Source organism: Nesoenas mayeri (genome assembly GCF_963082525.1).
Source record: "Nesoenas mayeri genome assembly, chromosome: 8".
Classification (NCBI taxonomy): domain Eukaryota; kingdom Metazoa; phylum Chordata; class Aves; order Columbiformes; family Columbidae; genus Nesoenas; species Nesoenas mayeri.
This window is the reverse complement of record NC_137554.1, coordinates 28,711,987-28,737,934: the sequence shown is the minus strand read 5'-3', so window position 1 is coordinate 28,737,934 and position 25,948 is coordinate 28,711,987. Positions and strand designations below refer to the sequence as shown.

At 39.3% G+C, this 25,948-nt stretch overlaps 1 protein-coding gene across 7 annotated transcripts in view; it reads left to right on the top strand.

Moving 5' to 3' along the window:
• The window catches only part of CEP350 (centrosomal protein 350), a 73,653-nt gene that overhangs the window by 34,466 nt on the left and 13,239 nt on the right, over positions 1–25,948 (top strand). For 6 of the 7 annotated variants that reach the window (XM_080348460.1, XM_080348459.1, XM_080348457.1 and 3 more), the window contains 15 exons: positions 1,551–1,687; positions 2,061–2,180; positions 3,919–4,085; positions 4,616–4,812; positions 5,354–5,538; positions 6,449–6,536; positions 6,898–7,044; positions 7,725–7,882; positions 15,041–15,240; positions 16,544–16,755; positions 17,997–18,141; positions 21,267–21,427; positions 21,879–22,018; positions 22,773–22,855; positions 23,563–25,622. In XM_080348460.1, the coding sequence (XP_080204586.1) occupies positions 1,551–1,687; positions 2,061–2,180; positions 3,919–4,085; positions 4,616–4,812; positions 5,354–5,538; positions 6,449–6,536; positions 6,898–7,044; positions 7,725–7,882; positions 15,041–15,240; positions 16,544–16,755; positions 17,997–18,141; positions 21,267–21,427; positions 21,879–22,018; positions 22,773–22,855; positions 23,563–25,622 (4,200 nt within the window). The remainder of the gene's footprint in view (positions 1–1,550; positions 1,688–2,060; positions 2,181–3,918; positions 4,086–4,615; positions 4,813–5,353; positions 5,539–6,448; positions 6,537–6,897; positions 7,045–7,724; positions 7,883–15,040; positions 15,241–16,543; positions 16,756–17,996; positions 18,142–21,266; positions 21,428–21,878; positions 22,019–22,772; positions 22,856–23,562; positions 25,623–25,948) is intronic. The other variant, XM_080348461.1, reaches the window with a different exon arrangement.

Here is a 25,948-nt window from a genome sequence, read left to right as displayed (position 1 = left end):
GGGATGGAGTGCAGAAGGCTGATAACTGTGAACATAACTGTTTCTTTACAGCTTATGCACATGTTGGTGCTCAACAAGGCTGTTTTTATGATAGGTAATGGGATTGTAGAATAATACCAATGTACTTTTTCTGGACTTTGCTAAATATGTGAAATTTAAATCATTTTTGAATAGACAAGAATAGCTTAATTTAAAGGAGCAGAAAAGCTCAGGCATCTCATATACGTGCAGTGGTTGTTGATAAGTAGTGATATCTTGGATGAAGACAACGAAACATCTGTAGTTTATGGAGCCAAAGTGGGTGGAATCTGATTAAGAAACAAGGTAGAAGAAACAAACACAGCTTTTGTTTGGCATGGGGTTTTAATGTTTGAAGTCTGAGAGTAAGACGTGCTATTGGAGAGGCTGGGGATGACGTGGTCAGTGGTGGTGGGCTACTAGCGCAGCTTTTACATCCGTAGTCACAAAGTGACTCCTGATATTCACTTGGACAACATTTATTTTAACTGGAATGCAGCAATGGAAATGCTGGTCATCAATGTACTGGGAATATTTTTGGATGTGCGCTGTAATTATGTATAAAGGATTGGAGTTAGTTTTCTGTGTTGCTTTCAATTAGAAGTTTATCCTATGTAAAAGAGATAACATAGCTTGATGCTATGCAAGCTTGCTTAGAGGTGGCTGTCACACCAGTGAAGTATAAAATAGGGGATGATGTATACAGGCAATCCAATTTTAAGAAGTCATTCACTTGTTTTTATAAAAGTTTATGCATTACAGTTAATGTGTATGTTCATTGAAGAATTAATGGAGGAACTCCGTATGTGTATTGGAAGTTATTGAAATACAGCTTATTCCTACCTTCAAACTAACCAGAGTTCCGTGCTCTGCAAGAGGCAGACCTTTGAGCAAGAAGAGAAACATTACATTCTAAAGCTTCTAAAAACCAGTGTTCTCTGCTATGATTTCTGAAGTTTGATTTCTAGTCAGGTACACAGTGACTGCCATACATTAAAAAGGATAATTTATAGCTATCTGTTGATTTAATGCTGCCCATTTCAGACTTGGCTGTTTGCATGACACTGGAGCTTAAACCTCTTGCTTCCTCTAGAATGGAAATAATAATCCTTGCGCTTTGGACAAGATGCACTTTCAAATGAAAAATAAAACATAGTTCCTGGAGTGTTGAGGGTTTGTTTTTTTTTTTTCAATTAAGTGTAAGGGTAAGTTGGGAATATTTTATTCCATGGAGATCATTCTGCTGATCAGAGTTTGGTCAAATTGGTTAGAATGATATGTTAAGTAGTATCTTGCGTGTCTCTAAGTTTCACATCAATAATTCCTCTTTAATAAATTGAAGAGTATGTGTTTATGCACCTCCTACAACCAAAATTGATATGTATGTGGTAGATAACAAACCATCTCAAAACCATGTCTCACACATTTGTTCAATAAATCAGTAGATTGCCTGCAGGAATGACCGTTTTCTCATTCAAAAACATTTTGATACTGATAAGCACATTGTATTCCTTTGTTTTTGGTGTACTCAGATGACGGAGTTGGCACGAACCCCGATCTCGGATACTGTCAGCGCTCCAGCTGCTCCCGTCACCACCTTGTTTGACCACCAGCGACAGCATCACTCAGAATTCATGAAACAACTGAGAGCCCGAACTGACACAAACAGGTTTTGTCTAACGTTTCACATCTTGGGAAGGGGGGTGTAAGATTTGTTAGGTTTTGCTTCACCTATTCTTGAAGAAAATTTTAAGATGTCATGATGAGGGAACATTTAAGAAGAAGAATTTAGATTCCATCTTTATGCCCTTAATAGTGTACACCAAAGATTATATTAACTGGTTCTTTGAAGCTCTATACAAAAGAGTCGAAAAAGATGCTCTAAATGTTTTGTGGGATGATTTACTAGTCTGAGCTTTAAGTGTTCTTTTCAGAAATCTTAATTGTTACTACTTCTTTTAAACTGATGAGAGCTTGTGAAAACTGTGCTACTCTTTGGTTTAAGACAATGCAGATTCACCCAAAACGCTTTCCTTTCTCAGGAAATGTGAGTCTGGTTCCATACCACAAGGTAAAGAGGAGACAAGTGATTCAAAACAGACATACTCATCCATGTTTGATAGTTATTCGGAGTCCTCAAGATCAAAGGTTCATGATCAGAGGTGAGAAGAGTTTAGATTACACAAGAGTTTTTTTGCTATCAATAAGAACTAAAGTACAAAGGAATATCAACATATTTCCTTCAATTTATTTTTTGTAAAGAGGGAAAGTCAGTGTTAAATTATCAATAGGTAAACCTGTCTTATATCCCAGAGCTTGAAGGTTTACATGCCTACCAGAATTTGCTTTGTCTTTATTTAAAAATCCTACTACACTGTGGTCTGCAGCGTAAAAGTATGTTGTGTGTTAATATCTTCAGTTTTGAATGTGCCATATTTTTTAACTGGATGCTTTCCTCTTTCTTAACTTCACAATAATTGACTTCCACATCTGATTTCTCATTCAGTTGAATTAGCGAGAGACTAGCAAGCAGGTGAAGGGAAATGATTCTTCCCCTCTGTTTAGCTCTTGTGAGACTATATCTGGAATACAGTGTCCAGTTTTGGGCTCCTCAGTGAGAAGAAGGAATTAACATACTGACACAATTCTAGTGGTGAACCACCAAGATGGATAAGAGGCTGGAATACGTGATGTAAAAGAGTGGCTGAAGGAACTGAGCTGACTCAACCTAGAAAGGAGAAGGCAAAGGGGGCAGGGTTCTAGTTGTGGTATCTTAAAGGTGGGTTGTTTGTGAACATGAGGCCTGACTCTTCTTGGAGGTGCACACTGAGATGACAAAGGGCAATGGTGACACATTGCAGAAAGGGGAAATCATTGGGGAAAAAAGTGCTCCCTGCGAGTTGTCAAGCACTGGAGTGGGGCTGTAGGGAGGCTGAGGGATCCTCTGTCCTTGCAGGCATTCAGAACTTGGATGTGGCCTTGTCTTTGGATGAAATACTTTCAGAAATTCTTGTGCTGAGATTATACAGATTTCTGTGCTGTGGCCTACTTGAGTCCTTCTGTTGTGTCACCTTTGTAACCTAAAACTCGCTTTAAGTCTCTGTTTATCTGAATCTTTTTCCCTGTCCTAAATGTTTACATTTTTTGCCCTCTTATTTTGCTCTGTGTCTTTTTGAAATGGACTAGAACGTAGGTTGGAGCGCATGTTCTGAAAACCTGTACAACTGCTTGCTCTGTGACGTGCATTACTTTCGATTCTGTTCTCTGTGTATCTGGCCATTGTGTTAGGTTGGTTTTTGTTTGGCTGTTTTTTTTTTTCCACTGTTGCTTTGCACTGACTTGAGGTTTTACATGAAGTGGCTGGAGTGTTGCTTGCTGGAGGCTTAGATTTGGTTCATTTCTGGTGTTACTTTTTAGTATCTTGCCTATGTTTAATACTGGATTTTAGTTTTTTGTTTCCTATTCACTAACCTAATCTAGTTAGGTACCATGAAGTTTCTCACAGCCTTTCTCTGATTTTGACCGACTAGAATGATTTTGTCCTCTGTAGTTCTTGTAATTTAAAACAGTATCATTATCTCGCTCATGTTTTTAAAAACTGTGAGGAAAGATGTTTGCAATGGTTTATCATCAATACTCATTGCCAAGTAGAATGTGTACACACCTACAAATCACTTGCATTCTAAGGCAGAATAAAAATAACAAGTTCTGCCACTAGTCAGGAACTCAATGAGGCTTGAAATTTTAAAGTAGCCAAGCTGCATTTTAAAAACAAAACTAAATCCTCTTCATGTCGATTATTGCTGGGGGCTTAGTCATGGTATGTACAGCAGTAACATAAAATAAATATTTTGAAATGTGCAAACTAATTTTTTAAAAAATTCTCTCTTGCTAACACAGTAGTACCAGCAGCCGCCAGGAGAGTCCTTCAGTTCCATCTTCTAAGGAGAATGAGAAAAAGCTTTCCCGGCGTGAAAAGATAACCAGCAGTATTGAAGAGCAGGCTCCTACCGCTGCAGATGATTCCTTGCCGAGTGATAGTATTTTATCACTGCCAGATGAAAAAGGTTAGCTGTACTGTTTGTATGTGACGAATCTGAAGATGGTAAAGAGGGAGGAAGGTGCTGTTTCAGAATTAGTGTCTGAAATAAATGAGGGAATATGTGTGAAGAAAGCTGAGCCCCAGGCACATTTGTGGCTTCTTCAAAGGTGATGAAGGATGGCACAGTGAGATGGGAACCTTTGACACTCTGCGCATCAGAGCGATGGAGTCTGTGGGCCACTCTACTTTTTGCTGTGCTAGCTGGAGCCAGATGTTCACTTGCTGAATATGCACGCTGAACACCAAACATTTCAGCAGCCCCAGGAGTGTGTTTGTAGTTGTGTGCAAAGTCTGTTAGGTCTTTTGAAGCTAAATAACAGTATTTCATTATGTCCTTCAACTCAACGTCACTCTTTTTTAAACACCTATTGTCTGCATTAGAGTAGTTATCTCCTTGTCTTTCCTGACCCCCAACTTTCCTGAGATGAGACAGAATAAAACTGCATTCCTGGTACATACTTGACTGTAAACACACTTCCCTGGTTTCTCCCTCAGATTCTGCTTCTGTTGCAACAGAGTATTCCCTGAAATTCGATGAGTCCATGACAGAAGATGAGATTGAGGAAAAATCTTTTCGGTCTTTGCTGCCCTCTGAGAGCCATCGCAGAAATAATTTGGAGAAGAAACGGGTTAATCGTGATGATTCTGATGAGGAAGTCTCCCCAGAAAAAACAGCTCTGTCATCTATCAAGGTAGGTGGAACAGCCACAGTTAAGATAAATTAACTGAACCAAAGCTGATGAGCTTACAGTGAACCATTGTTAGTTGTGTTTGCAAACTTGAGAGTTCTTTTTCCCCCTGTAGTTCTTTGAGCGTCTCAAAACACAGAGTTGTGTGAGTCGTACTGTATGTCACTTGAGCAAGTGTGATGACTTGACTTATGGAACAGTCCGTCCAGGTCTCTACCTATTCTCTGGTGGCTTTGGAGAGGAGGAGTGATTTTTTGACGCAGGTTACAAAAACCCAGTGGAATAAGTCTTCCTACTATGCCTACACAGAGCTAGAAAATACAAGAGGATGCTTCATCCTTCTGGTCCTAGAGGGGATGTCCCAAAACTGTCACACAGCCTAGGGCAGAAAAAGCTGGTCTGCACAAAGCTCAGAGAAAAAACAGCTCCCCTTCTTACATCTGTTTTTATGTGTATCTGTGTATACACAGGGACACTTCATAATTGAAAAAAGCCTTGGGATTTCCATATTACCAAATCAAGCCCAATTTGTCTTGCCTTCCAGGAGCTAAGCATGCCATTCTCAGGGGGGCAAGATAGTTTCTCTAAATTTACCATGGAGATGGTAAGACAGTACATGAAAGAAGAGGAAATGCGAGCAGCTCATCAGTCCTCACTTCTTCGGCTCCGGGAGAAGGCTCTGAAAGAGAAAACCAAGGCTGAATTAGCGTGGCTGGAACACCAGAAAAAGTAAGCTCTAAAAAGCTCTGAGTATATACTGTTGCTGTCTGACCATTTTCTTGTATTTCTACTTGAGATTTTTTTGGAAGATTTTGCTTCCATCCTACCCTTCCCTTATTTTCAGTGGTTGAACTCATCTTCTGATATCAGTAATCCATACAAATGTTATTGTCACTTGGAAAGAACAGAACCCTGTTTGTAGGTGTGCTTTGATGCTTGCATTGAATGCAGTTTGATAGAGGAGAATTTCATTGAAACAGTAGAGCATCAGATGTTTGTCAGTCAGAGGAGGTAGTTCCCAACCCTTACTCTTAATTCCAAAATGTGTAAGACTGTCAGACAATTAAAACTTTATTTGCTTCATGTCTATGTAAGGTCATTTTAGTTGACTCAAGCCAAATTTTGTGAATCTGGATACATGCCCTTAGTGATTTGTTTCTAACCTAACATATATTTTCTCTTGGAATGCCACTTGAGGTATTTAGTGACACTACTGAACAGAGGTGGCCAGACTTAATCAATAATACTTGTCCATGGTCACTCTCTGTGTGAGAGTACCGCTGTTCACCAGGCATTTTTTCTCAGCTGCTTTTCATTTTGGGTTTGACAAGGAACTGTGAGGTGATGACCCAAGTGTCTCTTCTTTAGTGTTTCTCAAATGGTGAGCATGCGACCTCTGCAGAGCTTCTGCTCATTCATGTGAAATCTTGTATCACTGCACTGGTGTTTTAACTGTGCGTGCCTTTGCATAAACACTGCAGAATATTCCACTATAAAGCATGCCAGTGATTAAGTACAGGCATATATTCTTCTGTGGGTTAGGAAAAGCAAACTTTTAAAAAACGTTTTTGAAATTGTAGAGAGGCTTCTTGTTTTGCAGTTCTTTCTTACTTAATCCTTTCTTCCACTCTATTTGCAGGCACTTGCGAGACAAGGGAGAGGATGATAAGATGCCTCCTATTCGAAAGAGGCAGCGTGGTCTGCTGCTGAGATTACAGCAGGAAAAGGTAACTGGTGCCCTCCAGGAAAATTCTGTTGAAAAACTAAGTGTTTCAGACACTGTAAAAATCCCCATACTAGACTTTTGGATAGGAAGCTAGCAGTATTTCTTACCAAGAAGTTTTATTTGCATTTCAATAGTATTTAACAGATTGTTTAAAAGAGTCCTTCTGTATCAGTGATCTCACTGGTTGAGATGTAGATGCATTAATTGATCGTCTGTTCTTTGCTGCTGAAGTCCAAGCTAGTGACTTCATCATGCAATTTAGGTCATTTTAAACCCGTACTATGAACAACGTGGCAGCTTTAAAGTGTGTTCTTGAGAGCTGTCTGTCACAGTTCTTATGTCTCATCTTTTATACCCAAAAGGCAGAAATTAAACGTCTTCAAGAGGCTAACAAGGCTGCTCGGAAGGAGAGACAGCTGATCCTTAAACAGCAGGTGGAAATCGAGCGAATCCGTCAGACTACAATGAAACTACAGGAAAAACTGAAGTCTGCAGGAGAAAACAAGCTGGTAAGTGTTCAGTTCAGAAGCTGGAGTGCTGCTGGGATTTGACTTCAGTGCTTATAGGAATGGAAAGCCACTAGATTGGATCTATTACTTGAAGGTTTTGTTTGCCTCAGCCTTATCCTCTTTATCTCAGCAATTTTATGTTTACTTTCTTTAAAACATTGTTTAAGGAAATGCATTTGGAGAAGTTACAAATAGATCTCTCAGCCTCTGACTTTGATTATTTATCAGATCACAAAATGCTAAACATAAGCAGTAAACCCAAACTTGCTGCCTTGTGTTTTAGTGACATTACACTAAATTTCTTGCATCTGCTTTACAAGATAGCAAGATGGAGTTTTGTAATTGTCTGCCTCCTTACAAAATTCTGAGGAGACACAAGTTTAATAATAGTGTAGAAAGGATTGGGTTTGTGTTTGGGTAACTGAACTCTAATGTGTTTTTTTGTTCTAGGTACAGTTAGGGGAGAATTAAATTATGGAGAAAAAGGGTGTACTAAAAAAACTTTGTGTCAAAAATGAAATTGGAAAATGAAATTAAATCTGCAGGTAGACAGACTTAGCTGTAGTAGTATTTGTTTTATTCTGGGGAGGAGTAAGCTAAATTAATACAATTTTTTAAAACATGGTAGAGTAACTTTTTGTACTTTCAATGTTGATTTTTTTTTAAACACTTTATTGCAGGAACTGCACAGTGAAGATGACATCAAGCAGAGCAATGGCTCTAGCCCGCTTCCAACTGATGCAGAAACACGCAGCCCTTCCCCAATCTCAATCTCCAGCAGTGAGACTAGTAGCATTATGCAGAAACTTAAAAAAATGCGCAGCAGAATGGATGAAAAGTAACTAATTTTCTTTTTCGTTACACAAAAATTTACTATTTTAGTAGAACAAATAGGTTTAGCCAGTATCTGCACTAACAATGGTTGTCAGAAAAATTAGAAGTGCTGATATCACATGCACTTGGATCTGAGTTGCCTGAAAAGTAGCTGAGTAGAAGCATTAATGGAACTATATTAATCTTCAAATATAATATTTTAAAGGCTACAGTTCTTGCACGAATACTGAGATTCAAACAACGAGATGGTGCAGCCAAGGTTTTATTGTAGGAGATTGGGTTTTATGTTTCTTGTACTTGATAGAGTCAGTAAAGGCACATCAATTTAAGATATCTTGATGTTTGTACATACAAGGAATATGAATGGGCTCCAGCTTGATGGTACATCTTGTCAGAGCTCCTCGTGCAATGAGAGACCTGAAGGCAAATGGTCCAAGTGGTGCCTGTATTTTGTAGGGAAAAAATACAAGGAGTAAGACTCTGGAATTACAGTACCATTTTTTCCTCTTACATTGAAGCAGAAGTAGCTGAGTTTGAATTCTGGCTCACAGAAAGTCATTGAACTTTTTGGGCATATAATTTCTACCTTGTTATCCAGCTGCTGAATTTCAATTCTAATTGCATTAAAATCAGCTAGGATGAATTCTTAAGTATATTCTTAATTAATGGAGATGTTGTATGTGTGACTGAGCAGACAGGTAGTTATTATAAGGAGACCTTTCTTTTTCTCCTGTGTGGTCCACAGGTTGGAAAAATGTGGAAAGCCATTGTTAGTCTTCAGAGGAAATGAAGTATACATGCAGTTCCTGGCTCTGCAAACTGAGCCTGAATCTGTTGATTTCCCCTGTTAAATTCTTTTGAATCAAAAATCATTTCTGTATCTTTTCAGTATAGGAATTACTTTGTCTGTACTAAATATCCCAAATGCTTTACAAGCATGTACTTGTTAGTTTGAAGCCTGAAATTCTTATTTGAGACTGATCCATTACAAGCCTGGCCTCTGCCAGTCATTGCAAGGGGTAGTCTTTGCCTAAACAATTTTTTTAAATTAAAGCCAAAGTAGGTTGCTATAGTTTAGTCTATATAGGTGATCTTGATAATATTTTTTCTCTTGAGGCTCCTAACACAGCTGGATAAAACATCAAAAATCAAGCACTGCCGTTTGTATTGGCAAGCTGGCCGGGACTCCTTAGCACCCAATTTTCTTGCAGTCATTTGGGAAGCCCATTTCCCACACTCGCATGTATTTGTATGTGGTGAAGATAAAAGACAGTAGGAGTAAGTGAGGATTTGGTGTAAGTAGGAAAAAAACAAAACCATGTTCTAGCTACATGGTCTTTATGTTCTAGCCTGAATTGATTACTATTTTATTCAGACTCTTCTGGTAGGATCCAGTAAACTGAAAAGCCAAAATCACAAATTATTTCTGAAGTGTCATATTACCAAAACTACACTCTTGGCATTCCAAGTCACGTGAAAACCACCCCATTGTTACAAACAGCAAACTCTTTCTCGAAGCATGTTTTGAGGTTGGAAGTTAAAGCTTACGAATTTTGAGATTTTAGTAATACTAAAAGGAATGATAAGTACACTTTTATATTCAAGACTTCCTATGCTTTTTTACCAAGTAGTGGTTTTGGTTTTGAAATCCTATTTTTTCAAAATGCCTTCATTTTTAAGCAACGCTTATGATTGCAGAAAGAATTACACCTTAATAATTAATTGTTCTTAGTATTACAAGGGACAGTTGTGATAGTATGTTCTACACGTAAAGATATATTAATTGTCAGTCCAAAAAATGGCTCAACTGGAAAATATTTTTCAAAAGATGGAGAGCAGGATTTGAGCTGAAACAATTGCTTTTAGGAGAAATGAGTGGAAATTATGCAAAATAATGCATGTGGCTGTGTATTTTTGTTTTTATGGATTTGTCTTGGATTGCTATATATGTTCAAAGGAAGGAGGATTTTGTGTAAACAGAAATGATTCTCTAGAACTCGATCTCCCTAGCTGTACAGCTTTCACACACCTTTTGCAGACATATTGATAGTGGTAGCATTGCTTAATGATTGAAAACCAGTGCTGACTTGGTGTCTTTTTTTTTAATGTCCTTATCTGTAAAACACATAAGAATATTATTAACATAATAGAGTAAGATGTTTGGTTAGGAGTGAAATGAAAGGAAGCTGCTGTCGGAAGGGAATCAATCAGGTTGTGAAATGGCAAAAGGAAAGAAGCTGAATGATAAGTACAAAAGGAGCGAGAGGAAGGAGCTGGGAAAGCTGTGCTGGATTTGCTGTATTCCAGAGCAAGGTGGAAATCCTTTGGCTTCCTGACTTACGAGGCAGCTTTAATATTTCTCTTCTGCTAAAAGGAGAATGAAAGAGTACTTCTGTTTTATTTTTAATTGATGAGTCTGCGTAGGCTGCATGTGAACAGGAGCATGCTCTGTCAAAGAGAATTAACCACTTTCCCCTTGCTTTCCTTGCATATGCAACTTTAATGATAATCTGTGCAATAGAAAAACTGATTAAATGCTCTCTTTCTTTTGCTTTTCCTTAGTGTACTTCTTAGCTTGCATTGTAGTTGATAGAGCTATAGGGAGCATGGTATTTCTCTATAAATATGATAATTCCTTAGGAATTAGCTTAAAATGGTAATTCATTAGGAAATACCATTTCAAGCACACAGCTGTAAGTTTTATCTAGATTTTTTTAACAATAGGCATTATCTTTCTGCAGTTAATACTTCAAATCAAAGAGACAATATGAGTATTCTGAGACCAAGTCTGCACTTTATTGCAAAAAAACCCACCCAAACCAAAGTAGCAGCTAGAACTTGAATTACAGGTATATCTCAGACTTCTCCTGGAATTGCTCATGTTTTAAAAATACATTATTCAATCTCATTTTTTTTGCCCTTTCACTGGTGCTTACCTTTGGAGAAGTACTTTTACTGAGGGTTCTCCAGGTGAATGAAAATGTGTTCAAAGTTTCAGACTAAGAGAGTTGTACATGTTGCAAACCCAGCATGCTATGTAATGCTAATAATATACTGTATTGATGGTTAGAATAACAGGAGTTGCAAAAAGATCGGGTTGAGAATTGTTAACTGGTGCATGTGGAAGTCTGCATCAAAGTAGTAAAATGCCTTTCAAAATTTAAAGAAAAATATAGCAGTGTGAAAGCAGCTTGCCTTTAATTAACAGAAAGTGGAATGTTATAATTCTAATGCATAATTCTTCTGCATAACAGTGTATAGTTTTTCTACTTCATATGTTGGGTAATAACTATACAATGTTAAATGCAAATAATTTTAAAGTTCTTTGCTAGATGCTATCCTTTTCTCGTTCTTTCTGCCTTTTTTGCTCTCTTAGTTTTAAACTCTTCCTCCTTATTTTGTAGACACTGCTCTCCTGTTCACTACTTCTTCTCTGTCTTTACGTCTCACCACTGGGCTTCTCTCAGTGTCTGTTTTCCCAACCTCCACCCCAAATTCCAGCTGTATATCTACAACCAATTGGTCAGGTAACTGTATCTTTCTCAAGTGATGGACTCTTTGATAGAGCATGCTCTGTTCAGTCCTAGAAAGTCAAGAGGTTCTTCATCAGTGAACTTTTTTGACAGTTTCCTCACCATTTCCGGATCTTTTTTAATGACATAGTGGGATGGGGTGCACCCTCAGCAAGTTTGCGGATGACACCAAGCTGAGAGGTGCAGTTGATTTGCTAGAGGGAAGGGAGGTCATACAGAGGGACCTGGACAGGCTGGAGGAGTTGGGCCAGTGTGAACCTCTTGAAGGTCAACAAGGCCAAGTGCAAGGTCCTGCACCTGGGTCAGGGCAACCCCAGGTATCCATATAGACTGAGAGATGAATGGATTGAGAGCAGCCCTGCAGAGAAGGACTTCACAATGCCGTTGGACCAAAAATCATACATGGGCTGGCAATGTCGCAGCGTGGGAAGCCAACTGTACCCTGGGCTGCATCAAAAGAAGCGTGGCCAGCAGATTGAGGGAGGTGATTCTGCCCGTCTGCTCTGGTGAGACCCCACCTGCAGTGCTGCATCCAGCTCTGGGGTCCCCAGTACAAGAAGGACATGGACCTGTTGGAGTGGGTCCAGAGAAGGACCACAAAGGGCTGGAACAGCTCTGCTGTGAAGGAAAGCTGAAAGAGTGAGGCTGTTCTGCCTGGAGAAGATAACAGGGAGGCCTTATAGCAGCTTTTTGATATATAAAGTGGGCTTATAAAAAAAATGGAGAGAGACATTTTACCAGGGCCTGTACTAATAGGATAGGGGTAACATTTTTAGACTAAGAGAGGGTAGATCTAGATTAAATATAAGGAGGAAATTGTTTACAATGGGGGTGGTGAGGCACTAGAACACTAGGCCTAGAGAAGCTGTAGATGCCCCATCCCTGGAAGCGTTTGAGGCCAAGCTGGATGGGGTTTTGAGCAACCTGGTCCAGTGGAAGGTGTCCCTGCCCATGGCAGGGGGGTTGGACTAGATGATCTTTAAGGTCCCTTCCAACTCAAACCATTCTGTGATTCTAATCTCTTATTCCCACTGTGTGCTGAGTGGCAGACAGCCGGTTCACTTTGTTCCCGCTGTCTGGTCACTACTTCAGAATAGCTGCTGAAACTGTCTTATTTTGGGCTTAAAATCAGTATACCTTGATGTATGAGTACAGGTTAGAGCACCAGGTTGACGCTCCCGGGTTAATATTTGGGATGGATGGATAAAGTGCATGGTGTTTAGCACCGGAGAAATAGCTAAAATTTGAAATCACTCTAGCGGAATCTGAGTGCTGCTGTTTCCTCTTTCCTTTCCCATATTTCCAGCTTCATAGGTGCTAGATGTGGTTTTGCATTTTTATTTTCTGTGAAGTTGCCCCTGCTTTTGAGGATAAATCTGTACCCTTGGTGTTGCAACTGGAACCCTTTAGACTGTAGTAAAAATGAAGGCAGCATGTGTGCTACCTTGTGGCTCTGACCTTTTAAACCCCAGGGTTATAAAAGGGTCTGCATCTTTAGCCATGCTGCTTTAATCCTCCTCTCCCTAGAGGCAGAATGTTAGAACCCTCTTCCTCTTTCATCACTTCTTTTGAGTTATCTTTCGTATTAAGTAGTCTTGGTACGGCGATTAGTTTCATGGTCACTTACTTAATTCTCCTCCTGTTTGTGGTCTTCTGGGTTAATTCATTTGACATCTGCTCTCGAGGAGTCCTGCTTTTTTGAATTATTTAGTACAGTCTTTCTCCTGCATTTTGCCTCCCTCAAGATCCAGTAAACTCTGAAGATCCAGACATTCTGATGAAATCAAACAGCAGGTGAAGGAAGAAGAAAAAGTCGCCTTTTGCATTGAGATCATTGTAATAATGACCTCCATAACAAGTTCCAAATACATGATCTGCCAGACTAATGGGAACTGATGCATATCTGAACGTAAGAGTTGATAAATCTCATAGTGCTGGCAAAAGACACGACCTAAGTGTGACTGTCCATGTCTTGTTTGTAATGCAATTACTGTTGATAGTCCAGTTTCCTAATGACATTCATCTGTCACTTTTGCCCAAGAGTAGATGATATTTGATGTTTGTCTATAGGAAGTGATAAAGTAATGCACAAAATCATGGAATCTGTCAGCTTGAAGGTGGCAGATGTTCCAGAGACTCTGAGGTCCTTCTGTTTTTCACCTGCTTTTGTTTTGACCATAGGGAAGAAGTTTGTGGGCATGTCTTACAGGCTTCTGAAACTTTTATCTTCTCACCATAACTTGTCCACCTTATCTGAATCTGTCTTAGAGAAGGACTTATCTGAATCTTAACCTTTCTGATCAACTGCCAGCTCACTTTTCCAGGGAACAGAATGAACACTAAGTGAGCAAACAAGTAATGCACTTCAGCAGGTGAGACCTGCAGATTAGCCAGCTGATCATTCCAGTCTCTGTAAATAAGTTTTAGAAACCTGAGAGATTAAAAAGCACAAATTGAAATCATTATCTGCTTTGCAGCTTAAAAAAAATGGATGTTAAGTGTTCGGAATGGCTTGAAAATTACAGATTATAAAGGCATTTGCAAAGCAAAATATCACAAGTCTTTCTAGGCACCACACCTTCCATACCAATGATGAACTTGCTGGAAAATGATGTATTTTCTGCAGAGTGATTCTGTGACATCTTAAAAATTTCAGTGTAGGAGATGAATGGATCGATGTACACTCTTCTCTAGACTTGGCATGTCAGAGGAAGTGTGTGCAACTGATGCTGAACTTGCTTCCATTTACTGTAGTAAGGGTTAAATGCTTGGGTCTTAGTTACTTCAATATTTAGAAATAAGACCAGAGATACTGTGTTCAAGAGCTGGCAGAGAGAACTAGTATATGGAGACAGATCTATTCATACCTATGAAGGTCTGTAAGAATTTCCCCATTTCTGAGGTTTTGTGGATCACCTAAGAAATCTTTGTCAGAAAGAAAATATCTGCTAAGTTTAAGCATGAGCTTTACTTTTATACTTTCTTAAGCAGCAACCAGATGTGTTAGTATCTGGGAGAAAACAGTCCTGCATCTTTATTTTCTTGATGCTGTCAGCTCACAATTAACAGTCCAAGTGTGCCAATCTGTAGAGATGATACTTAAAGGAAGAAGGATAAAAGCTCCAGTAATTCGGGAGAGTTATCAATAAAGAATCACCTTCTCTTATAATTATGTATTAGGAAGGAACTGTGGGGCAACTGGAGCTACAATTTTTCTGTCATTTGGATTAGCAAAAAGAAACGTTCATTTTTCAGTCACTGCTTTCTTGAGGGTTCCAGTTTAATACCACAGGTACTTTTCATGTCCTGAAATTGGAAACTTATCCTGTTTGTTTTAGTGAATAGTTAATAGCACTTGAATGATTTTGAAGATCTTTAACATGTAAGCAGGGTTTTTACAGTATGTTATAGACTTTACTCACTGCAAAGAAAAAAACTCGTGTCTACTTGCAATTTTTTTTTCAGCAGCACATCAGAATAGTCTAGGAGATAGTACTTAGTGTGGATATTATCCCAGAAAACAATGTGAACATCTAAAATCCTGGGAATTGTGGCAATAGAACACCTGGGTATCGGGACCTTTTGGTGTGGTTGGCTGTTTTCCCATTGTCTGTTGCTCTGTCTGTCAGGTTCCTAACTAAGCGAGAGCAGAAGCTGATGCAGCGTCGACAACATGCTGAAGAGTTGTTGGAGTGGAAGCGCCGCCTGGATGCAGAGGAAGCAGAAGTGCGGCGGATAGAAAAGCAGGCTCTGGCTGCCTGGGACAAAGAGCTGCTCAAAACCAAAATAGCCAAGAAGGACGTGGGGGATCAGAGAACAGAGCCCAAAGGTAATAGGAAGTGGGGGGAAGTCTTTCAAAACAGAAATATGGCATGATCTTTGCTGATCATCCTCCAGACTTACTCCATTAAGACCATTTAGTCCGTTAAACCCACTGTAGTGCTGTCTGAGTGTCTATGCTGTTGGCCTTACCACTGTTTGTTAAGGTGGCTCTTAGCAGGGACCATTTTCCCCTTGTCTGTTTTCAAAAAATTGAAAGCGTTTTTTTCTTCCCTCTGTTATTAATGCAGTATAACTGTTTGAAATCTGCAACTGTGCTCGTGGGCCAGGATGTAATTAGTATAAGAGATGCTATTAGGAAGAAAAATAAGTTCACAGGTTTTGGGAGCGACAGCTTTGCTATGCTGTCTTAGGTTGACCATACTTTCAGCGTGAAGCACAGAGAACTGGATTGCAGTGGAAGAAAATAATGAAACTTCGTGGATTGTTCTAGAAATAATCAGTTTTCCTTTTTTTCCCCACTTAGCTGTAAGCAGGCAAGAATGTCCTTTGAACGTGCAAAGGGAATTCAGAATTAGACACTATTACGCTTGTTACGCTTGTTACTGCATTTACGCATTGTAGGACATTCTAAAGATGATATGTGTATGAGTCAGTAAGTTCTAATGAACAAAATTCAGCATGAATGCTGAACTCTCATCTACAGATAAGAAAATTTCCTTGTTTTCTATAGATTGTATCCACCAGTAAGCATTGGAGTGTGGCTTTGCTTCAGGAGTGCCTCTCCCCAGCCTTTGCTCAAATGTTGAGCAGTTCTCCATGGCTGCTTCAGTAATGCTGTGACTCCTGCGGAATTTAGTAAACAGGAATACTGAAAAGCCAACTTATTATTTTACTTGTTGCCAGTGGAGAGACTCATGATGAAATCATAACATTAAAATGTTTTCTGCAGCTACTGTAAAGGAAGCAATCAATTCTAAATTTGAGATCGGGCTTGCAGATTATATGCTCCTCTGTGACTTCTTCAGGCTAATGGTGACTCTTGCTGGGGTATGGTCAACTGGAAGAACAGGTTTCCCTAATAATCTTTCTGGAGCGTGTTGTCTGGAAAATGTTAGAATATACTGAAAACCTCTTTATTTTAGACATTCAACAATCACTAAAAATGTTTGACAGTATTAAATCACAATTCTCTGGTAAATGTACTAGGTGAGTGCAACAGCACTTACCAATTTGACATGTATTTGTAGCAGTTGCTCCTTTATGTGCAGGCAGCAGTATTTCTGAAGGCATAGAAGTCAGTGCAAGTTCTTAGGCGCTTTGTCTTTTTTTCTCTCATTATTCAATCTCAGAAACAGCTAGTGAAGGAGAGTCTCCAGTGCCTTCTTGCTCTCATCTGAACAGTGAAAGCTCTATCCAAGAAGATCTTGGCAGTCTGCCTGCTGAGTCGGTACCGTCAGAGACTGTGGGCCATGAATGTCCAGAAAGCCCAGATCAGCGTACAATTAATGAAGAAATGGTTTATTCTGAAGACTTCAAGTCCTCTACCCACCCTGGCAAACTTGTGAGTGAGATTTTTATTCTGTATATATTCTTACGCTTGTGAAAGGCTACCAGACAAGTAGTAAATATAGCCATCCCAGTTGTCCAAGCAGAGATTATAAACTGTTCTCTGTGTTTGCAACACCATTTTACATTACTGTGAATAAACATTGCGATCAGATATGTTCATTGAAGTCTTGAGGAAATATTCCTTTAGTACAGAGTTTAGGTATTTTTAAACTTGTGGGTAATCTTGCAAAATGTTTTGCGTATTCACGTAGGTATGCAGTATGAAGTGGTGGAACACTGACCCAGTTTACCAGTGTGAATTAGCTGTAGGCTGGCTCGTTACCATTGTATAAATTCTTTGAGGCCATGGAAACTATGCTCTGTTTTTCCGCGTTGCTTTACTTGCAAGTAATGTATCCCAAAGTATAGCTACAGGATGAAGAAGCAGAGCTGTAACGTCATGCACAATCCTTTTGGTTTCAGATTATGTCTGCTTCCAAGCTAATTCTGCTTATTGTTCTGTTCCAACTGTTATTTCTACTTGGTTGGTAATTTTTATGAGTTTCATCCTGATAACTTTGCCCTGTGCTCAGTGAGACAGAAAACACAGTGTCTGTGGGGTAAAAGAGCTGCTCATCTAGGCTTGTTACAAATACTTTATTGGAAAGTTTGCTGAGAAGGTAGTGAGGTAAAATGTCTAATACATGCTAGAGGTTGTGTTCGTGGTCTGTGAAATGTTGCAACAGTGAGAGCATTTTGGAAGAATATTTGCTTTTAAAAATCTTTTGCCTAGCTACAGAGAAATAGTGCTCTGTTGTTTTACTGGTTTAGAATTGCACCTTGCACCCCTGACATGAAATGCTTGTTTTGGTGTCCCAGATATATTTAGTATGTGTTGGTATGGCTGTGTTTGTTACCAAATAAGATTACATAAACTGTATTGAACACCTATGAGTCAGAACCATGTCAGTTCACTTAGGTGAATACTGTTGGTTACATAGTGTAGTCTGAGCAGGTTTGCCGAAATCGAAACTCGAAGTAAACAGTCAGTTGTTACTGCTCTTGGTATTTTTGTTTTATCGTCTGGCAGACTAAGATGAAATTCTTCTTAAGATAGCTGGATAGGGACCACTGCTTATGAGTTCTCTAGTTGTGCTCTTCTTTCCATGTAACCAGTTCCTGATGACAATGATCTCCTACTTTTAAACTGAGCTTTACAAGGAATTACTTATTTGACCTTTTCTTCTCCCAAAGTCTCCTCCCAAAAGCAGCATATCTGTATCAAAGCAAGATTCCAGCAAAGGCAGCCACCGAACTGGAGGACAGCTTCGTTCACCTGTGAAGTCTCATCAGACATCTTACAACTGGTCTGATGAATCTTTATCTGTGACACAGTCAGGTAAGTGTAATATCTGCTTGGGTTTAAATTGCTTTTTTCAAAGCTTTTGCTTTTAACAAGTAAATTCAAAATGCAGACATAGATGTGAGGAGGCAGACAGAAATGCCTGGAAATTGCCAAGGGTTTTGTGGGAGTATTTTCCCATGATGTAGTTTCAGACTTTATTAAACTGAAGTGTTCAATGTAAGAAGGTCTGTATATTCTCTGTATTATCTCTTCTTTTAGAAAGAAACAGCTTCCTGCAAACAGCTATGCAGAAGATAAGAGCCAATAGTTACGGTGGTCCTAGCATTTAGAAATACTAAGGTTAGCTGTGCTTTTAAGAGGTGGCACTGCTCCACCCACCCCTCCTGTTGTAAGAAAGCAGAATATGGTTCAGCAGCACACAAACATGATCATCCTTCTGAACACATCCTGGCTCCGAGAGCAGGACAGCTCTGGTATCAGGGCAGGACGAGCGAGCCCTATGCTGGCGCGTGCAGAATAAACACATGATTCAGGACATAAGTTCTTATTTTTGGAGGAGGGTTGGAACTGTGTGCAGTAAAATAGATACTAAGATTGCATTTTGAGTGATAAAACACAAGATCTACTATATGGACTTTTTATAATTTTGTATCCAGTATCCAAGCTGGCCACCAGTAAATGCTGAATGAGAGAATATGAAAAGTGAACGGGTCCTGAGAGGTCCTTTCCCTGCTGTGCTCTTGCAGCCTGTTAGTCATGTGGATTGCAGGGCTTCCTGAGCCACCATGCAGTGGGTCACCAGCATCAGCTCCGTTAAGCTGTGAAGTCTGTTTTGTCTGTCTCTAAAATGTCTCGTATTCCACAGTGCCATTTAAAATATGTGCTAGCATTTTCCTGCTTGTTTGTGTGTGCGTTTTGTTTGTTTGTTCTTAATACCCTAAACGATCAATGAGTCTTTAGTGGAAAAAGAACTTGGTGGTTCTATTGTATGTACTGGTTGTTGTTGGTGATAGATGGATAATTTGCTGGCACGTGTACATATTTAGTCTTCATGGCACTTGATGCAGAGAGCTTAATAATCTGTTACATTGGGGTTTTTTTGGTTAATATGTAAGCAAGTCCAATAGAAACACAGTAATTTTGAGGCAGCTGTTCTCCTGCTGGGTAGAGAAATGAATATGTAACACCTACATATTTGCACTGAGTAATTTGTATTTGGATTCTGTCTAGAGAGAAGTTTGCAACACGGTGAAGCATTCAGCAACTTGATAAAGTTATTTTCAAGTTCTGACTGAGCAACCACATAAGAAAGCCATTATGAAAAGTAGATCAGGCAGCCGTGGTCATGAAAATAAGTTTTATGAGAGGTGGGAGGCCAGTCAGGATGGTGCTGGTTTCACAATAAATCATTCCATTGTCAAGAGACAGATCTTCCAAGCTGCTGAGTGGTAATGAAGTCATCGCTATGTCATACGTAGACAAGGTCATCAAAGATGAAAGCATGTGCAGATCTTTCCCTTATGAGTTGATCAAGAAAAGCCATAATTACGTAGTGGTCACTTACTATTTGGGAGGAGTCGTTAATTATAATGGCATCATAAAGTACTGATTAGCAAGTGAGATTCCATTCTTTTAGTGCTGTCGTTGTCCTTTTTTTTTTAATTTTGATTCTCTAAATGGTTAACAGCAGTTGTTAATGGAAGAAGAATGCAGTACCTTGATTGTATTTACTGGCTGTTGCTGATGATGAAATCTTTCATTAATGGTGGTTTGTCGTCTTGAGAAATGCGATTGATTAGCAAAATGTGCAGCTGTTCCTACTAGCTGGCCAAATAATACTAGGGACTTACTCTCGAGAATGTTCACTAAAGCAACTGGTGTTTATGAGCATCCAAGCCTTTTGGTCCAGAAAGCGTTATAGGGAATATTAAGCATTAGAAAAGAAAACTGGCCAAGATCCTTCTTGTAGGAGCTGCAGCTCCTGCTGTAGAAGAGGAAGGGGAACATCAACCCCAGGGAGAAGCTCCAGCAAGACTATGTCAGATAAATATTTTGAAGAGTTTTTGATACTTAATTGTGGTAGCACCAATCTGGGACAAGGATCTTGTTTTGCACTATGTTGGCATACATTTAAAACAAGAAACAAGTGGACATAATCGAGCGAGCAGAAAAGAATAAGTAATGAGAAACTGAGGTAGACTCAATATGAAGTCTGAGAGACACAGAGATTATTACAGTGTCCCAAGGGAAAAGAGGGCAGAATATCCTCAGAAGGACTGAAGACCGGGTTGCAGGGAGTTCTGAGGATGCATAGAGAGAAATTGAGGAGATCTTATTAAAATTACTAAGGATAATGATTAAGAAAAAAAATGTTCAGGTGGAAAACAGTTACAGTCAATAATGGCATTATAGGAGGATTTGTAAAATTGAACTTGGAGCAAAGATATACCAAGTATCTTTGTATAAGCTATTATGGAGTAGCCCAGCACATGTCTAAGCTCAACAGTACCCCCATTCACCCTGAATAAATTGTCATCCTGAGGCCTGACAACTGTGAAGGTCTCTGCATTGTTCAAAGTGACTTTCCTCCCAGCTGTTGGCCAGTCAGTTCTCCATTCCATAGATTGATTTAGTCAAGGTGGCAGGAAATCTAAATGGGCCAGAAACCTAAACTTTTTTTTGGAGTCTAAATCCAAGTGAAATTCTCATCAATGAAATGTACCCTGTAACTTGAAACCATGTATTATGATTGTAAACAAATATTCCAGATATATTGTTGGTATGCATCTTTGAGTTGTCATATTTTTAAACATGTCAAAACCAATTAATTTCTCCAACAGCTGACATGATAAGCAGCTAACGAGGTAGCAGCATAAACATGGTGTTTGACGTGAACAAGTTTGGTAACGAGTTATGTATCAGAGCCTCTCTTCTAAATTAAATAAGATGCAACACTTTTTCATATGTAGTAGTATATAGTAGTGTTATGAATCTGAAATCCCACTTTAAGAGTCTTATTATGTTAAGATTAACATGTTGGATTAAATAGATACTTTGCTTAGACCATGTTTTGTATTTACTAAATGACTGTTCAGTGCTTTACATAGAACTGTTTTGTGAGGCGCAAGCTTACAGAGACTAAAACTAAACTTTTTCAGAAACCACATCTGATCAAAGTGACATTGAAGGACGGATCAGGGCCCTGAAGGATGAACTACGGAAAAGGAAGTCTGTGGTTTACCAACTGAAAAAGGAACAGAAAAAGAGACAAAAGGAGAGACTGAAGGCCCAGGAAGCCAGTTTGATCAAACAGCTGGAGGTTAGGAACACAGTGCAGTAAAATATTGCTAGCCTTGGATAAATCATTATAGTATGGATGTTGTTGGCAGAATATTGTATCAACAGCTGTGAAAGACACGTTTTTGTGATAGAACTGTGACTGTGCTCTGGCTGTTTAACTGTTTTCAATAATGAACAGAGCTTTGAGGCAAAAATGCCATTGCCTTTTAAAATTTATATCTTTAATGGGTTACTAGCAGCATTCAGGGGGCTTATGTATGTTTATACACATTAGAATCTTAGCTTGGATTAAAGAGTGATGCTCATGTCACTTGTTTTAGAAAGTAAAGTATTAAAATTTCTGGCATTCACAGCTGTAGAGCCTTAGGAAGTTAAATAGATTGCTTTGCAGAGAAACCAAGTGTATTTTTTATTCATGTAATAGGTTTTGTCATGGTTTAGTAGACTAACAGCCTGTTTCCCACGTGCAGTCGTATGATGAGTTTATCAAGAAGACGGAAGAAGAACTGAGCCAAGATCTGGAGACATCACCAACAGCCAAACCTCAGATTAAAACTCCATCCTCAGCTGCTGCTGAAAAACCGAAGATCAAGGCACCACCGCTCCATAGGTAACTGGGATTTCTTTTTGAGATTATTTGGAAACTGGTGAAGCTGCTCTTTTAGCAGAGTGGAAAGCTGGTGACTGCTCTTCAAAGCACTGGACAGGGGCAGTATTCTGTTGACCTATTTGCTGGTCTCATCAGACCCAAAATACATAAGATGTACTGTCCCTGTAATCATATGCATCTCCCTTTTGTCTTGTCCAGGCATGCAGGTCCTATTTTCTAATTCTTTCTGAACAATAATTTTCAACTGTGCAAGAATTGAGGCAAACGGTTATGTGGATTACAGACCTGAAGGAATTTTTTCACCTTTTGGTCACTCATGCCTGCCACAATGTGTGAGGCAAACTGTTCCTCTCTGCAATTTAAATCTGGTTTACATCTTAGGTTTTAGAAGGCAGAGAGTTCAACTTCTGCACTTCCTAGTGTATTTTTAAGTGTTTCATTGTCTCCAGCAGATGGTGCAATTTTAGTGTATTCAGGTTAAAAAAAAAAAGCTTTTCATTTATTTTTTTTGGCTCCAAAAAAGGCTAAAGTTAGATTAGTCTTGAAAAAAAAGAAATTCCAGGCCTCACCAAATCCTCTGTCCCCATTCCTGTTTTCTAAGGTCACAGTATGTTGACAAAGCAAACTGTTGATGTTACCATCAGTGTAATTATAATTATAGATGCTTGTATTTCCATTTTTATCTGTTTTAAAAGAAAAAAACCCCACACTCTAGTGTAACCATGATTCATGCAATTTGATTTTTCAAATTTAGGCCTGAGACAGCTAAAAACTGGAAATCACTGTCTGAGTCAGAGCGATCCAGAGCATCTTTGGAATCTATTTCAGAGCACGCAGGTATGTAACTGGAACAATCTGTAGTAGACGTGAAGATCTTGAACACTGACTGTCCTAAACTTCTTTAATCTTTTCATTCTTGATACAAGAAGAAAGAGCAAGATTAAGAGAGCATGCAGACTTCATAAAACCACAACCATCAAGCTATATTTTTTTTTAATTTAATAGGTTTCTGCTTTTGCTGTTTCCTATGTATTCAGTATTTAGTTTTATTCTTCCTGAGGTTTGTGTGAAGCCATAATTAGGTGACAACCTTTTTCCTTTCTTTTGTTCTCTATTCCTTTATCACTTGAGGAAAGTAAGAAAACCAAAAATAATGAAGAATTTAAGAACAGGGGATTTTTTTTTGAGATATTTCTTGATGTTTTGCTCTTGATCATTATCTAATTATTATCTGCCATTCTAATCTTGGTCTGATTTGCGGCTTGCAAACAAAAGCACTGAGCCCTTTTTTTGGGCTCAGTATGTATGGCATTATGAGATACCGGTACAAGGAAAAGAATTGGAAAGAAAGTGTTGGAATCCTGGAATGGAAAGAACCTTGTTCATGTTCACAGGACAGCTAGAAATATATGTTTCCAAGGCACCAGTTTGTCTTCTTTTAGCATAGAAACCTTGACATTAATTTTGTTGCCTATTCTGCAGTTTTCAATAAAAAAAGGCAGGCTGTATGATCTGCTGTAATTCACTTCTTATTTTCCTTCAAGATGCTGTGTCATCAGGAGCTGAGAGATCTGCATTTGTGCACAGCAAGAAGGTGGCTGTGACAGATGTTCATGCAGAAGAACCTTCTAGAGCGTCTTCCTCAGTTTTAATGTCACCAAGAAGTTCCAGAGTAGGATCTGGTGATTTCGTAGATAATGTACCCTCATCACCTCTTCTCAAAGATGTGAAAGACATCAGCAGGATATCCCATGAGTCAACAAACAATGTCGTAAAAGCATCCAATGATGAGGATACCCTCAGTCATGAATCTGAGATAGAGGAATCCATAAAGTCAGAGGAGTATGAGGCTGAAGGTTCTCATGTTAAGCCTTTGGAGAGTTCTGATGTCTTGTTGACATTAGATAAAGAACAGGAGAGCTCACTGGATATCCTTCCAAAGAAAGTCCTTCCTTCTGAAAAGGAACACTCTCAGAAGGAACTCTTTGGTTTGGCTTCAGAAAGTCTTCACAGTACAGATGAAATCTTAGAGCAGAAACTGACAGATAAAGATGCTGTAACTGGCCCAAGTGTAGACGAGTCTTCTCGCAAACTGAGCAGATCAGCAGAGGAAAAAGGTTATCTGCTTTCAGAAAAACTCCTTAGTCAAAAGGAGCCATCATACCTTGAAGACTTTGAAGGATCCTCTTCCAGGAAACAAGCATCAGTTGAAGAAACGCTTCCTGAGGAATGTTACGAAGACGACTTTGAACCCTCTCCTGATGAGGATGCTCAGTCACTGGCAGAGCAGTCAGAGAACATGCAGGCCAGCAGAAGTAGATCCCCCAGCCTCAGCAGCGATTGCGACATCAGTGAATGCCTCAGTGACAGGTCCCTCTCTCTCTCTGGCAGCTTGCAGTCAGAGGAGTTATTAGAACTTAAATCCCCAACAGAACTTATAAAAAATACTGAACGCAGGGATGTGGAGCAAGAACAGGCTCCTACCGAGTCGCCGTTGTGGGCCTCTGTCTCGATCGCAGAAGAAACGGATAGTTTGCCAAATTTCAACATTGGTGATAGAGTACTTGTGAGTAAAGTCCAACCTGGAACACTGAGATTCAAAGGTCTGACTAGGTTTGCCAAAGGGTTTTGGGCTGGCGTGGAGTTGGATGAACCTGAAGGGAACAATAATGGAACTTACGATGGTATTAAATATTTTGATTGCAAAGAAAAGCATGGTATTTTTGCTCCTCCTCAAAAAATCTCTCACATTACAGAAAGTATCGATAGCTATTTAGACACAAACAAAGATGAAGACTCATTCTTCAGTGATAGACTGGAGAAGCAACATAAAGCTGAGCAGCAAGACAGAAGTTCCAAACCTGGCAAAGAGGATGAAAGCCAGAGCAGAGATGCAACAGAGAACTATTTCCAGCCTAAAGCTCCTGCAGATACAGCTGTTTCAGAAGACTCAGCTGAGGAAAGGTCTGAGGAGTCATCTTGTAAAGCAAAGAACATAAAGGAGATTTCTGTAGCTGCTAAGTCACTTGCCCAAGAACAGTCAGTGGTGGATTATCTGAAGCGTGCTGTAAAAGAGGAGGCCAGTCTTGCTCCTCTCACTTCTAGTGTCGTGGATGAGATTTCTGCTGTTCAGTTGGATGACATCTCAGATTTCCTTTCTGAAAAACTGGAGAGGCAGAAGACACTGGGGGAGGAATGTGCTGAGAAGTTAGATGATCTCTCTCCTGGAGTTGTGGAGAAGCCTGCAACTCCACTTCTGGATTTGCTGACAAAGGAAAAGAACCAGTTAGAAGCCCAGCTTAGACTACCACTTAGAGAGGAAGAAAAGTCAAAACACCAACTGGAAAAAGTCAGTTTGCTGACAGACAGTCTACTTAGAGATTTTTTGAAAGACACAGTCAATCAGTTACAGCAAATAAAGAAGGAAAGGAATGAGAAAATCCAGCTCAGCAACCAGGAGCTCTGTGATGTGAAGGAGGAGTCTGGAACCTCATCCCAGCAGGTAGAAAAGGAGATTCCCGACGGACTGAATAACTTTTTCCTAAGTTCCGATTTGGAAGATGAAAGAGAAGAACTTTCCTCTCCAGACATGTGTCCCAGACCAGTGAGTAACAGACATTTTGCACTGATTTTTTTTAAGAATCGATTGTTCCTTTAACTGATGGGTTGAATCTGAGGAATGTGGTGTTGCACTAGTTTGTTTTCTCCCAAATTCTCTTTGGTGATGCGGAGATTTCCTGTATGTATCTATCTTTCATGTGTGTTCTTGTGTATCCAAGTTCATGGTTCATTTTGGTAGCCCTACAGGTTGGAAAACATGTTTTGCACATGCAAGTGAAAAATACTTAATTTAGGTTGCATTATACTTACACGGTCAATTTGTATTTAAAAATGGCAAAATATGATAGACTGTAAACTTACCTTTGTCTG